The 18328-nt window shown below is 38.6% G+C and overlaps 1 protein-coding gene across 1 annotated transcript in view; it reads left to right on the top strand.

The window, feature by feature from the left end:
* The window catches only part of ADAMTS20 (ADAM metallopeptidase with thrombospondin type 1 motif 20), a 212665-nt gene that overhangs the window by 169463 nt on the left and 24874 nt on the right, over positions 1-18328 (top strand). Inside the window, exons 30-31 of the mRNA XM_023182839.2 lie at positions 7127-7300; positions 7376-7546. Of these exons, the coding sequence (XP_023038607.1) occupies positions 7127-7300; positions 7376-7546 (345 nt within the window). The remainder of the gene's footprint in view (positions 1-7126; positions 7301-7375; positions 7547-18328) is intronic.

The raw sequence follows: 18328 nt of genomic DNA, 5'->3' as shown, positions 1-18328 counted from the left end.
GAAGCCATGAGGGACTGTACCTTGAGGGATGGTGCTATCCGGCCCGGATACAATGCTTTTCCCCTGCTCTTTGCAACCCACAGAGCCCTTCAGGTGCCTATACCACCAGGGTCCTGGGTTTCAAGCATAAAACTGGGCGACTGTTTGGGTAGACACTGAGCTAGCTGCAGGAGATTTTTTTTTCTACGCGGCACCTGGAATGTCAGCAAGACAGAATCATTCACTCCCACAGAAAGGGGGCTGAAGCCAGAGAGCCACATCATCTTGCTCAGCAGATCACACTCCCATGGAGTCCAGCAAGCTGAGATCCACTGGCTTGAAATTCTTGTTGCCAGCACAGCAGTCTGATGTCAACCTGGGATGCTGGAGCTTGGTGGGGGGAGGGGCATCAGCCATTACTGAGGCTTGAGTATGCAGTTTTTCCCTCACAGTGTAAACAAAGCCACAGGGAAGTTCAAATTGGATGGAGCCCACCACAACTCATTTTTTCAAATTTGGTGGAGCCCTCCACAACTTTAGCCAAGTTGCCTCTCTAGATTCCTCCTCTCTGGCCAGAGTATCTCTGAAAGAAAGGCAGCAGCCCCATTCAGGAGCTTATAGATAAAACTCCCAGCTCCCTGAGACAGAGCATCTGGGGGAAGGGGCAACTGTGGGTGCAGCTTCAGCAGACTTAAATGTTCCTGCCTGCCGGCTCTGAAGAGAGCAGTGGATCTCCCAGCACAGCACTCGAGCTCTGCTAAGGGACAGAATACCTCCTCATGTGGGTACCTGACCTCCGTGTCTCCTGACTGGGAGAATCCTCCCAGCAGGAGGAGTCTCCTCATACAGGAGAGCGCCAGCTGGCATCTGATGGGTGCCCCTCTGGGACAAAACTTCCAGAGGATGGAAAAGGCAGCAATCTTTGCTGTTCTGCAGCCTCTGCTGATGATACCCAAGCAAACAGGGTCTGGCATGGACCCCCAGCAAATTCCAGCAGACCTGCAACAGAGGGTTCCGACTATTGGAAGGAAAATTAACAAACAAAGGAATGCCTTGAACACCAACAAAAAGGATGTCCATGCCAAAGCTCCATCCAAGATCACCAACATCAAAGATCAAAGGTAGATAAATCCACAAAGATGAGGAAAAACCAGCACAAAAAGGCTGAAAATTCCAAAAACCAGAATGCCTCTTCTCCTGCAAAGGATCACAACTCCTCACCAGCAAGAGAGCAAAACTGGACAGAGAATGAGTTTGGCGATTTGACAGAAGTAGGCTTCAGAAGGAGGGTAATAACAAACTCCTTTGAGCTAAAGGAGCATGTTCTAACACAGTGCAAGGAAGCCAAGAACCCTGAGAAAAGGTTAGAGGAATTGCTAACTAGAATAACCAGTGTAGAGAAGAATGTAAATGACCTGATGGAGCTGAAAAACACAGCATGAGAACTTCATGAAGTATACACAAGTATCAATAACTGAATCAATGAAGCGAAAGAAGATTGAAGATCAACTTAGTGAAATAAAGTGTGAAGACAAGATTAGACATAAAAGAATGAAAATGAGTGAACAAAGTCTCTGATAAATATGGGACAATGTGTAAAGACTAAACCTACGTTTGATTGGTGTACCTGAAAGTGACAGGGAGAATGAAACCAAGCTGGAAAACACTCTTCAGGGTATTATTCAGGAGAACGTCCCCAACCTAGCAAGACAGGCCAACATTCAAATTCAGGAAATATAGAGAACACCACAAAGATAGTCCTGGAGAAGAGCAACCCAAGACACATGATTGACAGATTCACCAAGGTTGAAATGGGGGGAAAAAATGTTAAGGACATCCAGAGAGAATGGTCTGATTACCCACAAAGGGAAGCCCATCAGACTAATAGCGAATCTCTCTGCAGAAATCCTACAAGCCAGAAGAGAGTGGGGGCCGATATTCAACATTCTTAAAGAAAAGAATTTTCAACCCAGAATTTCATATCCAGCCAAACTAAGCTTCATAAGCGAAGGAGAACTAGAGAAGCAAGAGCAAACATATATGAAAACTAGCAGAAGACGAGAAATAACTAAGATCAGAGCAGAACCAAAGAAAATAGAGACATGAAAAACCCTTCAAAAAATCAATGAATCCAGGACGTGTTTTTTTGAAAAGATTAACAAAATAGACTACTAGCCAGACTAATAAAGAAGAAAAGAGAGAAGAATCAAGTAAACACAATAAAAATGATAAAGAAGATATCACCACTGATGCCACAGAAATACAAACTACCATAAAAGAATAATATAAACACCTCTATGCAAATAAATTAGAAAATCTTGAAGACATGGATAAATTCCTGGACATGTACACCCTCACAAGACTAAAGCAGGAAGAAGCCAAATCCCTGAATAGACCAATAACAAATTCCGAAATTGAGGCAGTAATTAATAGCCAATGAAACAGAACAGAGGCCTCAGAAATAACATCACAAAACTACAACCCTCTGATCTTTGATCAAAACAAGCAATGGGGAAAGGATTCCATATTTAATAAATGGTGTTGGGAAAACTGAATAGCCATATGCAGAAAACTGAAACTGGAACCCCTCCTTACACCTTATACACAAATTAACTCAAGATGGATTAAAGACTTAAACATAAGACCTAAAACCATAACAACTCTAAAAGAAAACCTAGGAAATACCATTCAGGACATAGGCATGGGCAAAGACTTCATGATTAAAACACCAAAAGCAATGGCAACAAAAGCCAAAATTGACAAATGGGATCTAATTAAACTAAAGAGCTTCTGGACAGCAAAAGAAACTATCAGCAGAGTGAACAGGCAATTTACAGAACAGGAGAAAATTTTTGCAATCTATCCATGTGACAAAGATAATATCCAGAATCTACAAAGAACTTAAACAAATTTACAAGAAAAATACAACCCCATTAAAAAGTGGGTGAAGGATATGAACAGACCCTTTTCAAAAGAAGACATTTATGAGGCCAACAAACATATGAAAAAAAGTTCATCATCACTGGTCATTAAAGAAATGTGAATCAAAACCACAATGAGATACCATCTCACGCCAGTTAGAATGGTGATCATTAAAAAGTCAGGAAACAATAGATACTGGAGAGGATGTGGAGAAATCAGAATACTTTTACACTGTTGGTGGGAGAGTAAATTAGTTCAACCATGTGGAAGACGGTGTGGTGATTCCTCAGATCTAGAACCAGAAATACCATTTGACCCAGCAATCCCATTTTGGGTATATATGCAGAGGATTATAAAACATTCTACTATAAAAATCATGTGCACATATACGTTTATTGCAGCACTGTTCACAATAGCAAATAATTTGAACCAACCCAAATGCCCATCAAGGATAGACTGGACAAAGAAAATGTGGCACATATATACCATGGAGTACTATGCAGCTATAAAAAAGGATGAGTTCATGTCCTTTGCAGGGACATGGATGAAGCTGGAAGCCATCATTCTCAGCAAACTAACACAGGAACAGAAAACCAAACACTGCATGTTTTCACTCATAAGTGGGCGTTGAACAATGAGAACACATGGACACGGGAAGGGGAACATCAAACACCAGGGCCTGTTGGGGTGCAGGGGGCTAGGGGAGTGAAAGCATTAGGAGAAATACCTAATGTAGATTATGGTTTGATAGGTGTAGCAAAACACCATGGCATGTGTATACCTGTGTAACAAACCTGCATGTTCTACAAATGTATCCCAAAATATAAAGTATAATTAAAAAAATCAATAAACTAGGAGCTGGGTTTTTGAAAAGATTAACAAAATAGACCACTGGCCAGACTAATAAACAAGAAAAGAGAGAAAAATCAAATAGACACAATAAAAAATGATAAAAGGGATATCATCACTGATCCCACAGAAATACTAACTACCATCAGAGAATACTATAAACACCTCTATACAAATAAACTAGAAAATCTAGAAGAAATGCATACATTCCTGGACACATACACCCTCCCAAGACTAAACCAGGAAGAAATCAAACCCCTGAATAGACCAATAACAGGTTCTGAAATTGAGGCAGTAATTAATAGCCTACCAACCAAAAGCACAGGACCAGATGGATTTACAGACGAATTCTACCAGAGGTACAAAAAGGAGCTGGTACCATTCGTTCTGAAACTATTCCAAACAATAGAAAAAGAGGGACTCCTCCCAAACTCATTTTATGAGGCCAGCATCATCCTGATACCAAAACCTGGCAGAAACACAACAAAAAAAGAAAATTTCAGGCCAATATCCCTGATGAATATCGATGCAGAAATCCTCAATAAAATACTGGCCAACTGAATCCAGCAGCACATCAAAAAGCTTATGCACCACAGTCAAGTTGGCTTCATCTCTAGCATGCAAGACTAGTTCAACATACACAAATCAATAAATGTAATCCATCACATAAACAGAACCAATGACAAAAACCACATGATTACATCAATAGATGCAGAAAATGCCTTAAAAAAAGTCAACACCCATTCGTGCTAAAAACTCTCAATAAACTAGGTACTGATGGAACGTATCTCAAAATAATAAGAGATATTTATGACAAACGCACAGCCCATATCATATTGAATGGGCAAAAACTGGAAGCATTCTCTTTGAAAACTGGCACAAGACAAGGATACCCTCTCACCACTCCTACTTAACATAGTGTTGGAAGTTGTGGCCAGGGCATAGGCAAGAGAAAAAAAACAAAGGTATTCAAATAGGAAGAGAGGAGGTCTAATTGTCTCTGTTTGCAGATAACATGATTGTATATTTAGAAAACCCCATCGTCTCAGCCCAGAAACTCCTTAATTAAGCTCATAAGCAACTTCAGCAAAATCTCAGGATACAAAATCAATGTGCAAAAGTCACAAGCATTCCTATACACCAATATTAGGCAAACAGAGAACCAAATCATGATTGAACTCACAATCACAATTGCTACAAAGAGAACAAAATACCTAGGAATACAACTTACAAGGGATGTGACAGACCTCTTCAAGGGCAGCTACAAACCACTGCTCAAGGAAATAAGAGAGGACACAAACAAATGGGAAAACATAGAAAGAATAATTATTGTGAAAATGGCCATTCTGCCCAAAGTAATTTATAGATTCAGTGCTATTCCCATCAAACTACCATTGACTTTCTTCATACAATTAGTAAAAACTCCTTTAAATTTTATATAGAACCAAAAAAGAGCCCGTATACCCAAGACAATACTAAGCAAAAGAACAAAACTGGAGGCATCACGCTACCTGACTTTAAACTATACCACAAGGCTACAGTAATCAAAACAGCACGGTACTTGTACCAAAACAGATACATAGACCAATGGAACAGAATAGAGGCCTCAGAAATAACACCACACATCTACAACCATGTGATCTTTTACAACCTGACAAAAACAAGCAATGGGGAAAGGATTCCATACTTAATAAATGGTGTTGGGAAACCTGGATAGCCATATGCAGAAAACTGAAACTGGACCCCCTCCTTACACATTAAACAAAAATTTGAATTAAAGACTTAAACATATGACCTAAAACCATAAAAAGCCTAGAAGAAAACCTAGGCAATACCATTCAGGACACAGGCATGGGCAAAGACTTTATAACTAAAACACTAAAAGCAATGGAAACAAAATCCAAAATTGACAAATGGGATCTAATTAAACTAAAGAGCTTCTGCAAAAAAGCTATCATGAGAATTAACATACAACCTACAGAATGGGTGAACATTTTTGCAATCTGTGTGACAAGGGGCTAATATCCAGAATCTACAAAAAAACAAATTTGCAAGAAAAAAACAAACTACCCCATCAAAAAGTGGGTGAATAATATGTATAGACACTTTTCAAAAGAAGACATTTATGTGGCTAACATATGAAAAAAAGCTTATCATCACAGGTCATTAGAGAAATGTAAATCAAAACCACAATGAATACCATCTCATGCCAATTAGAATGGTGATCATGAAAAAGTCAGGAAACAACAGACGCTGGAGAGGATGTGGAGAAATAGGAATGCTTTTACACTGTTGGTGGGAGTGAAAATTAGTTCAACCATTGTGGAAGACAGTGTGGCAATTCCTCGAAGATCTAGAACCAGAAATACCATTTGACCCAGCATTCCCATTACTGGGTATATACCCAAAGGATTATAAATCATTCTTTTATAAAGACATGCACATGTATGTTTATTGCAGCGCTATTCACAATAGCAAAGACTTGAAACCAACCCAAATGCCCATCAATGATAGACTGGATAAAGAAAATGTGGCACATATACACCATGGCATAATATGCAGCCATAAAAAACATGAGTTCATGTCCTTTGCAGGGGCATGGATGAAGCTGAAAACCATCATTCTTAGGAAAACAGGAACAGAAAACCAAACACCACATGTTCTCACTCATAAGTGGGAGTTGAACAATGAGAACACATGGACACATGGAGGGGAATATCACACACTGGGGCCTGTTGAGGGGTTTGGGGGCAAGGGGAGGGATAGCATTAAGAGAAATACCTAATGAAGATGATGGGTTGATGGGTGCAGCAAACTACCACCACACATGTATACCTATGTAACAAACCTGCATGTTCTGCACATGTATCCCAGAACTTAAAGTATAAAAAAAGTTAGCAAGTATTTGGATTCCACAACAGGTAAAAACTATAGTAGGTACTGTAGATAAAAAGATGAATATATCACAATCTTAGAAATTATTGTCTCTTTGAGAGAGATAATGAGTATAATCTAAGAATTTAATTGACATTTAAAAGCAATGTTGTGGAATAATTCATGATTAATTGTGTGGTAATTTTTGTAGACATTATACTCATTTAAGTCAGGAGACAGAGTCATTGATTGGGATTCTGTCTACTATAACTTGATTCACTTGTCAGAGTTTCTATAAAGCTGAAGTACCTTATGCCAAACAGAGAAAATATACATTTACAGAGATAATGGTCAAAACACTTATTGTATGTATTTTTATCTAATTCATGTTATAATACCAGGCTATATTTAAAATAAACAATATGTGATGGCTCCATTGGCTACTTTTATATAATTTGGTATTTCTTAGCTAATTGTTCAAATCAACGGGACTCCTTTGTAGTGCTCTGTGACCTGCGGCTCTGGAGTTCAGCAGAGGGATATATACTGCAGACTGAAAGGTGTTGGTCCGGTGGTTGAAGAAATGTGTGATCAGTCCACCCGACCTTGTTCTCAGAGGCGATGTTGGAGTCAGGACTGTGTGCAGCACAAGGGGATGGAAAGAGAGAGGCTGAATGTGAGTATCAACAAGTAAATTTTCAAAGACACTGCATATAAGAATGTGTTATTCATTTGGTTATTGCATTTCTAGTGTTCAACATCATGTAAGAGAAAAGATTCACATCAACGAACGGAGTGCACAGATAATCAAATTGGACAAGTGAATGAAATAGTCTATAATTCTTCAACCATATTTCTTACATCCAAGAATTGCAGGAACCCTCCTTGCAATTACATTGTGGTAACAGCAGACTCATCACAGGTAAGGTAAAGAAAGGAAGTTGAGAATTTTTGCTCCTTGATAAAGCAGCTGGATCTACAATTTGACACAGCTGAAACTGGGTATAAAATTTGAATATGAGGGCAGATAATGGTATGCATATTAATCTAAGGAATGAGACCACTGACAGTTGGATGGTGCAAATAGAGTAATAGTGACAATGTGTTAAACTCTAGTGCAAGTCTGAAGTGTTAGTAGGTGCCAACTGTGAAACCAACCACCAGGAACGATTTGGCAAACTGGCCCTGTACAGTTGTCCACTTTTGAGAAATGGCTTTATTGAGGTGTAATTGATGAACCATAAACTACATATATTCAAAATATATAGCTTAATAAGTTTGAACACATGTACACAGCCATAAAACCAGTACCATTTTCAAAATAAAGAGCATCTCCATCACTCCCAAAAGTTTCCTTGTGCTGCTTTATAATGTCTTCCCCCACCTCCTTTTTCGCTCCCCACCCAATAAGTGACCTCACCTGTTTTCTAGCAGTGATCTATCACTATACTTGTTTGCATTTTATAGAGTTTTATATAAGTGGATCATACAGTGTATACTTTTTTATCTACTGTAATGTAAGTATTTTGAGATTTGATCAGGTTGTAGTATGTATCAATAGTTTTTTCTTTTATTGTTGAATAATATTCCACTATATGGATGTCTTTATGTTTGCTTTTCTTTTCTTTCTGATGTCTGATCCCCATCCAGTCTGTTTCTTATCTAAGCAATTATCATCTTCATCCTTAGAGGTTTAATTTCAACTTTTTTATATCTTCCATATCTCTACTTAACATGTTGAACATAAGAAACATAGTTACTAATTTTTGTTTTTGCAGGTAAAATTTTCCAATTTTCATTTTTTTCTTGTTTTTTTTAAGTTATAATTTTAACATCCTCTTCTGGACATCTAATCCTAACATCTATGTGCATGTTTATAATTTAGCGAATTTTAGTATAATCACCTGTATGTGCAAGCATCACCATGATCTAATCCCAAACCTTTTTATCACTCCCAAAAAAATATCTGCACCCATAAGTAGTAATTCCTTATTCTCGCATTTTCTCCTAGTCTCAGACAACCACTAATCTGTTTCCGTATCTATGGATTTGTCTGTTCTGCACATTTGGTATAAATGTAATCATACCATATGTGGTCTTTTGTGTCTAGCTTCTTTCACTTAGCATGATATTTTAAAACTTTATACAAATTTTACCATACATCATTGCTTCATTCCTTTTTATGATAAATAATATTCCATTGTAGGAATATACTATATTTTGTCTATTTATTTGTCAGTTGATGGACATTTGGATTGATTCCAGTTTTGACGTTTGAATAATGCTGTTAGAAACATTTGCATACAAGTTTTTGTGTAGACATATGTTTTCAATTTTCTTGGGCATATGCCTAGGAATAGAATAGCTGGGTATTGTAATTCTATTTAACTTTTTGAGGAACTGCCAAACTGTTTTCCACAGTGGGCATACTATTTTTCTTTCCTATCAGCAATGTATAAAGGTTCCTATTTCTCTCTCCATATTATCATCAGCACTTGTTATAATCCATCTTTTTTTTTTAACATAACCATCCTAGTACGTATGAAATGGTATCTATTTTATGTTTAAGTTGCATTTCTCTAATGACTAATGATGTTGTGTATCTTTTTGTGTGTATGTTAGTTATTTGTGTATCTTTAGATAAATGTCTGTTCAAATCTCCTGCCCCTTTGCCCCCAACCTTTTTTTTTTGAGATGCTCTCTTACTCTGTTGCCCAAGCTGGAGTGCAGTCGTATAATTACAGCTCACTGAAGTTTTGACCTCCAGGGCTCAAGCAATCCTCCCACCTAAACTTCCTGAGTAACTGCGACTATAGCCATGTGTCACCATTTCTGGCTTTTCTTTTCCTTTCCTTCTTTCTTTCTTCCTTTCTTCCTTTCTTCCTTTCTTTCCCTTCCTTCCTTCCTTCCTTCCTTCCTTCCTTCCTTCCTTCCTTCCTTCCTTCCTTCCTTCCTTTCTTTCTTTTCTTTCTTTCTCTCTCTTTCTTTCTTTCTTTTTTTTTTTTTTTTTTTTTAGAAATGGGGTCTCGCTGTGTTGCCCAAGCTAGTTTCTTACTCCTGGGCTCAAGGGATCATCCCTCCTGGGCCTCCAAAAGTCTCAGACTACAGCATAAGCCACCATACCTGGCTGCTCATTTTTTCACTGGGTGAGTTGTAAATGATTTATATATTCTGGGTACCAACTTTTATCAGTTAGATGATTTGCAAATATTTTCTCCAATTCCGTGGGTTATCTTTTCTCTTTCTTAATAGTATGCTTTGATGAAGTGAATTTTTTTTTTTTTTTTTTTTTTTTTTTTTTTAGTTCTTTGTGCTTTGAGTATCATATCTAAGAAACTTTTGCCTACTTCATGGTCACAAAGATTTATATCTATGTTTTCTTCTTAGACTTTTAAAATTTTAGCTCAATTAGGAGTTTGATATATTTTGAGTTAATTTTTGTATGTGATGTGAGGTAGGGGTCTAACTTCATCCTTCTGCATGAAAAAATTATTCTTTTCCCCATTGAATTAGTTTGGCATCCTTGTCAAAAATCAATTGACAATTGACCATAAATGTATTGGTTTATTTCTGAACTCTCAATTCTATTTTCTTGATCTATATGCCTATCAATATATTATTACAATATCAATATTATATTGATAGTAATCAAGTAGTCTTGATTGCTATAATTTTATAGTAAGTTTTGAAGTCAGGAAGTATGAGTGAACCAATTGTTTTCCTTCCTCCTTAAGATTACTGGGCTATTCTGAGTCTTTTACATTTCCATATGAATTTTAGGACCAGTTTGTCAAGTTCTATGTAAGAGCCAGCTGAGATTTTGTTAGAGGTTGCAACGACTCTTGATTAATTTGGTAAATATTATTATCTTAGTAATATTGTCTTCTTATCTCTGAATGTGGGATGAATTTCCATTAATTTAGGTTTTGACTTATTTCAAGTATGTCATATAGTGTACAAATCTTGCACTTCTTTTGTTTAATTTATTCCTGAGTATTTTGTATTCTTCTGTAAATGGAATTGTTCTATTAGTTTCATTTTCTGATTATTCATTGCTAGTGTATAGAAATAGAATTGTTTTTTGTGTATTAAAAATTTTGGCAGGGGGGATTTAATTATTTAGTGTGTGGATTAAATGGGATTTTCTGCTTACAATGTCATCTTCTCTACAAATATAGTTTTACTTCTTGCTTTAAAGTTGGATGCCTTTTGTTTCTTTTCCTTGTCTAATTTCCCTGCCTAGAAATTACAGAATAATGTTAAATAGAAGTGGTAAAAACAGACATTTCAATCTTGTTCCTGCTGTTTGTAGGAAAACTTTAAATTTTCCTAATTCAGTATGCTAACTATGGATTTTCTGTAGATTCTCTTTATCAGATTGAAGAAGTACCCTTCTAGTCCTAGTTTGCTTCGTGTGTATATTATGAAAGTGTGTTAGATTTTGTCAAATGTTTTGTCTGCATCTACTGAAATTATCATACTTTTTGTTCATTCTTCTATTAGTATGGTGTATTACATAGATTGACTTTCATATGTTACAATAACCTTGCATTCCTGGGATAAATCTTACTTCGTCATGGTGTATAATCCTTTTTATGTGTTGCTGGAATTGTTTTGCTAGTGTTTTGTTGAAGAATTTTACATCTGTATTCTTTTTTAATTTTATTTTTTATTTTTATTTTTATTTTATTATACTTTAAGTTCTAGGGTACATGTGCATAACGTGCAGGTTTGTTACATATGTATACTTGTGCCATGTTGGTGTGCTGCACCCATCAACTCGTCAGCACCCATGAACTTGTCATTTACATCAGGTATAACTCCCAATGCAATCCCTTCTCCCTCCCCTCCCGCCCCCGTGATAGGCCCCGGTGTGTGATGTTCCCCTTCCTGAGTCCAAGTGATCTCACTGTTCAATTCCCACCTATGAGTGAGAACATGCGGTGTTTGGTTTTCTGTTCTTGCGATAGTTTGCTGAGAATGATGGTTTCCAGTTTCATCCATGTCCCTACAAAGGACTCAAACTCATCCTTTTTTATTGATGCATAGTATTCTATGGTGTATATGTGCCACATTCTCTTAATCCAATCTGTCACTGATGGACATTTGGGTTGATTCCAAGCCTTTGCTATTGTGAATAGTGCCGCAATAAACATACGTGTGCATGTGTCTTTATAGCAGCATGATTTGTAATCCTTTGTGTATATCCCCAGTAATGGGATGGCTGGGTCATATGGCACTTCTAGTTCTAGATCCTTGAGGAATCGCCATACTGTTTTCCATAATGGTTGAACTAGTTTACAATCCCACCAACAGTGTAAAAGTGTTCCTATTTCTCCACATCCTCTCCAGCACCTGTGGTTTCCTGACTTTTTAATGATTGCCATTCTAACTGGTGTGAGATAGTATCTTGTTGTGGTTTTGATTTGCATTTCTCTGATGGCCAGTGATGATGAACATTTTTTCATGTGTCTATTGGCTGTATGAATGTCTTCTTTTGAGAAATGTCTGTTCATATCCTTTGCCCACTTTTTGATGGGGTTGTTTTTTTCTTGTAAATTTGTTTGAGTTCTTCGTAAGTTCTGGATATTAGCCCTTTGTCAGATGAGTAGATTGCAAAAATTTTCTCCCATTCTGTAGGTTGCCTGTTCACTCTGATGGTAGTTTCTTTTGCTGTGCAGAAGCTCTTTAGTTTAATTAGATCCCATTTGTCAATTTTGGCTTTTGTTGACGTTGCTTTTGTTGTTTTAGACATGAAGTCCTTGCCCATGCCTATGTCCTGAATGGTATTACCTAGGTTTTCTTCAAGGGTTTTTATGGTATTAGGTCTAATATCTAATCCATCTTGAATTAATTTTTGTGTAAGGAGTAAGGAAAGGATCCAGTTTCAGCTTTCTACTTATGGCTAGCCAATTTTCCCAGCACCATTTATTAAATAGGGAATCCTTTCCCCATTTCTTGTTTTTCTCAGGTTTATCAAAGATCAGATGGCTGTAGATGTGAGGTATTATTTCTGAGGGCTCTGTTCTGTTCCATTGGTCTATATCTCTGTTTTGGTACCAGTACCATGCTGTTTTGGATACTGTAGCTTTGTAGTATAATTTGAAGTCAGGTAGCATGATGCCTCCAGCTTTGTTCTTTTGGCTTAGGATCGTCTTGGAAATGCGGGCTCTTTTTTGGTTCCATATGAACTTTAAAGCAGTTTTTTCCAATTCTGTGAAGAAAGTCATTGGTAGCTTGATGGGGATGGCATTGAATCTATAAATTACCTTGGGCAGTATGGCCATTTTCACAATATTGATTCTTCCTATCCATGAGTATGGTATGTTCTTCCATTTGTTTGTGTCCTCTTTTATTTCACCGAGCAGTGGTTTGTAGTTCTCCTTGAAGACGTCCTTTATATCCCTTGTAAGTTGGATTCCTAGGTATTTTATTCTCTTTGAAGCTATTGTGAATGGAAGTTCATTCCTGATTTGGCTCTCTGTTTGTCTGTTACTGGTGTATAAGAATGCTTGTGATCTTTGCACATTAATTTTGTATCCTGAGACTTTGCTGAAGTTTCCTATCAGCTTAAGGAGATTTTGGGCTGAGATGATGGGGTTTTCTAAATATACAATCATGTCATCTGCAAACAGGGACAATTTGACTTCTTTTCCTAACTGAATACTCTTTATTTCTTTCTCTTGCCTGATTGCCCTAGCCAGAACTTCCAACACTATGTTGAATAGGAGTGGTGAGAGAGAGAGCACCCCTGTCTTGTGCCAGTTTTCAAAGGGAATGCTTCCAGTTTTTGCCCATTCAGTATGATATTGGCTGTGGGTTTGTCATAAATAGCTCTTATTATTTTGAGATAAGTTCCATCAATACCGAATTTATTGAGAGTTTTTCGCATGAAAGGCTGTTGAATTTTGTCAAAGGCCTTTTCTGCATCTTTTGAGATAATCATGTAGTTTTTGTCTTTGGTTCTGTTTATATGCTGGATTACGTTTATTGATTTGCGTATGTTGAACCAGCCTTGCATCCCAGGGATGAAGCCCACTTGATCATGGTGGATAAGCTTTTTGATGTGCTGCTGGATCTGGTTTGCCAGTATTTTATTGAGGATTTTTGCATCAATGTTCATCAAGGATATTGGTCTAAAATTCTCTTTTTTTGTTGTGTCTCTGCCAGGCTTTGGTATCAGGATGATGCTGGCCTCATAAAATGAGTTAGGGAGGATTCCCTCTTTTTCTATTGATTGGAATAGTTTCAGAAGGAATGGTACCAGCTCCTCCTTGTACCTCTGGTAGAATTCAGCTGTGAATCCATCTGGTCCTGGACTTTTTTTGGTGGGTAGGCTATTAATTACTGCCTCAATTTCAGAGCCTGCTATTGGTCTATTCAGGGATTCAGCTTCTTCCTGGTTTAGTCCTGGGAGAGTGTAAGTGTCCAGGAAATTATCTATTTCTTCTAGATTTTCTAGTTTATTTTCATAGAGGTGTTTATAGTATTCTCTGATGGTAGTTTGTATTTCTGTGGGGTCGGTGGTGATATCCCCTTTATCATTTTTTATTGCGTCTATTTGATTCTTCTCTCTTTTCTTCTTTATTAGTCTTGCTAGCGGTCGATCAATTTTGTTGATCTTGTCAAAAAACGAACTCCTGGATTCATTGATTTTTTGGAGGGTTTTTTGTGTCTCTATCTCCTTCAGTTCTGCTCTGATCTTAGTTATTTCTTGCCTTCTGCTAGCTTTTCAATGTGTTTGCTCTTGCTTCTCTAGTTCTTTTAATTGTAATGTTAGAGTGTCAATTTTAGATCTTTCCTGCTTTCTCTTGTGGGCATTTAGTGCTATGAATTTCCCTCTACACACTGCTTTAAATGTGTCCCAGAGATTCTGGTATGTTGTATCTTTGTTCTCATTGGTTTCAAAGAACATCTTTATTTCTGCCTTCATTTCGTTATGTACCCAGTAGTCATTCAGGAGCAGGTTATTCAGTTTCCATGTAGTTGAGTGGTTTTGACTGAGTTTTTTAGTCCTGAGTTCTAGTTTGATTACACTGTGGTCTGAGACATTTTGTTATAATGTCTGTTTTTGTACATTTGTTGAGGAGTGCTTTACTTCCAATTATGTGGTCAATTTTGGAATAAGTGCGATGTGGTGCTGAGAAGAATGTATATTCTGTTGATTTGGGGTGGAGAGTTCTATAGATGTCTATTAGGTCCGCTTGGTGCAGAGTTGAGTTCAATTCCTGGATATCCTTGTTAACTTTCTGTCTCGTTGATCTGTCTAATGTTGACAGTGGAGTGTTGAAGTCTCCCATTATTATTGTATGGGAGTCCAAGTCTCTTTGTATGTCTCTAAGGACTTGCTTTATGAATTTCGGTGCTCCTGTATTGGGTGCATATATATTTAGGATAGTTAGCTCTTCCTGTTGAATTGATCCCTTTACCATTATGTAATGGCCTTCTTTGTCTCTTTTGATCTTTGATGGTTTGAAGTCTGTTTTGTCAGAGACTAGGATTGCAACCCTTGCTTTTTTTTGTTCTCCATTTGCTTGGTAGATCTTCCTGCATCCCTTTATTTTGAGCCTATGTATGTCTCTGCATGTGAGTTGGGTCTCCTGAATACAGCAGACTGATGGGCCTTGACTCTTTATCCAGTTTGCCAGTCTGTGTCTTTTAATTGGAGCATTTAGTCCATTTACATTTAAGGTTAATATTGTTATGTGTGAACTTGATCCTGCCATTATGATATTAACTGGTTATTTTGCTTGTTAGTTGATGCAGTTTCTTCCTAGCCTCAATGGTCTTTACATTTTGGCATGTTTTTGCAATGGCTCATACTGGTTGTTCCTTTCCATGTTTAGGCATTCCTTCAGGTCTCTTGTAAGGCAGGTCTGGTGGTGACAAAAATCTCTAAGTATTTGCTTATCTGTAAAGGATTTTATTTCTCCTTCACTTACGAAACTTAGATTGGCTGGATATGAAATTCTGGGTTGAAAATTCTTTTCTTTAAGAACGTTGAATATTGGCCCCCACTCTCTTCTGGCTTGTAGAGTTTCTGCTGAGAGATCTGCTGTTAGTCTGATGGGCTTCCCTTTGTGGGTTACCCGACCTTTCTCTCTGGCTGCCCTTAAGATTTTTTCTTTCATTTCAACTTTGGTGAATCTGGCAATTATGTGTCTTGGAGTTGCTCTTCTGGAGGAATATCTTTATGATGTTCTCTGTATTTCCTGAATTTGAATGTTGGCCTGCCCTACTAGTTTGGGGAAGTTCTCCTGGATGATATCCTGAAGAGTGTTTTCCAACTTGGTTCCATTTTTCCCCCTCACTTTCAGGCACCCCAATCAGATGTAGATTTGGTCTTTTTACATAATCCCATACTTCTTGCAGGCTTTGTTCATTTCTTTTTCTTCTTTTGGTTTCTCTTCTCACTTCAATTCATTCATTTGATCCTCAATTGCTGATACTCTTTCTTGCAGTTGATCAAGTCGGTTACTGAAGCTTGTGCATTTGTCACATATTTCTTGTGTCATGGTTTTCATCTTTGTCATTTCGTTTATGACCTTCTCTTCATTAATTAGTCTAGCTGTCAATTCTTCCACTCTTTTTTCAAGATTTTTAGTTTCTTTGCGCTGGGTACGTAATTCTTCCTTTAGCTCTGAGAAGTTTCATGGACTGAAGCCTTCTTCTCTCATCTCGTCAAAGTCATTCTCTGACCAGCTTTGATCCGTTGCTGGCGATGAGCTGCGTTCCTTTGGAGGGGGATATGTGCTCTTATTCTTTGAATTTCCAGCTTTTCTGCCCTGCTTTTTCCCCATCTTTGTGGTTTTATCTGCCTCTGGTCTTGGTGATGGTGACGTATTGATGGGGTTTTGGTGTGGGTGTCCTTCCTGTTTGTTAGTTTTCCTTCTAACAGTCAGGACCCTCAGCTGTAGGTCTGTTGGAGTTTGCTTGAGGTCCACTCCAGACGCTGTTTGCCTGGGTGTCAGCAGCAGAGGCTGCAGAAGATAGAATACTGCTGAACAGCGAGTGTACCTGTCTGATTCTTGCTTTGGAAGCTTCCTCTCAGGGGTGTACTCCACCATGTGAGGTGTGGGGTGTTGGTCTGCCCCTAGTGGAGGATGTCTCCCAGTTAGGCTACTCAGGGGTCAGGGACCCATTTGAGCAGGCACTCTGTCCCTTCTCAGATCTCAACCTCCGTGTTGGGAGATCCACTGCTCTCTTCAAAGCTGTCAGACAGAGTCTTTTGCATCTGCAGAGGTTTCTGCTGCTTTGTTGTTGTTGTTGTTGTTTAGCTGTGCCCTGTCCCCAGAGGTGGAGTCTACAGAGACTGGCAGGCCTCCTTGAACTGCTGTGAGCTCCACCCAGTTCGATCTTCCAGGGCTTTGTTTACCTACTTAAGCCTCAGCAATGGCTGGCGCCCCTCCCCCAGCCTCGCTGCTGCCTTGCAGTTAGATCGCAGACTGCTGTGCTAGCAATGAGGAAGGCTCCGTGGGCATGGGACCCTCCCGGCCAGGTGTGGGATATAATCTCCTGGTGTGCCCGTTTGCTTAAAGCATAGTATTGGGGTGGGAGTTACCCGATTTTCCAGATGTTGTGTGTCTCAGTTTCCCTGGCTAGGTAAAGGGATTCCCTTTCCCCTTGTGCTTCCCAGGTGAAGCGATGCCTCGCCCTGCTTCAGCTCTCACTGGTTGGGCTGCAACAGCTGACCAGCATGGATTGTCCGGCACTCCCTAGTGAGATAAACCCAGTACCTCAGTTGAAAATGCAGAAATCACCTGTCTTCTGTGTCGCTTGCGCTGGGAGCTGGAGACTGGAGCTGTTCCTATTCAGCCATCTTGCTCCGCCCCCTACATCTATATTTTTAAGGAATGTCGGTCTATAGTTTTATTTTTTTGTGATGTCTGTCTGGTTTTGGAAAATACTGGCTTCATAGGATGAGTTAGGCAGTACTCCTTTTTCTTCTATCTTGTGGAAGAATTTTGGCAGGCTTGTTGCTAATTCTTTAAGCATTTGGTCCTGGGCTTTTCTTATGTGAAGTGTTTTGGTTACACATTTAATCTCCTTACTTGTGATAAGTCTATTCAGCGTCTCCCTCCTCCCCAGGGTTTGTTGTTGCTGCTGTTTGTTGTTGTTTGTTTCTTTAGTGACTTTTCTGAGCTAACTGTAAAGTCTGTGTTATTTGTCATACATGGCCACTGAAGTCTCTGCTCACTTAGTTTAGTTGTCAGCTATGACTGAAAAGTAGTTTCCTTAATCTCTGGAACCAATAATTTTGGTTCCCTAGACTTTGCCAAGTACTGTGTTTTGGGGAGTTGGGAGTAGGGGTGTGGCCTTCAACACCCATCAGGTAGATGACAACTGTTCCTAAATCCTAACTTTCTGTTTGTGTAGAGCCTTGAGGTCAGCTGGAGGAGAGGCTGCAGGCCCTCCTCAGATGCTTCCTGAGCTTGCAGACAGACCTGGACATGTGTACAATCTGATGCATGTTCACAGCCATCTAGATCTCATTAATACAGTAGAGCTTTTCAAAGCTCTGATGAACATCTTATTCCCTAGTTTTTCCTTTTAAGCTTTTTTGGCTAGCCTGTTGTTGCTCCAACTGTTATTCGGCATCCTGGAAACTGCAAAGTTAGACAATGGTTTTTTCATTGAGCGCAACAAATGTCCCTAGATTTTTAGGACTGAGCAAGTCAGGTCAAACAAAGAGATTCTTGCAAGT

Source organism: Piliocolobus tephrosceles, chromosome 10 (assembly GCF_002776525.5).
Source record: "Piliocolobus tephrosceles isolate RC106 chromosome 10, ASM277652v3, whole genome shotgun sequence".
NCBI lineage: Eukaryota > Metazoa > Chordata > Mammalia > Primates > Cercopithecidae > Piliocolobus > Piliocolobus tephrosceles.
The sequence above is the reverse complement of the archived record's forward strand: the minus strand, read 5'-3'. Positions and strand labels throughout refer to the sequence as shown.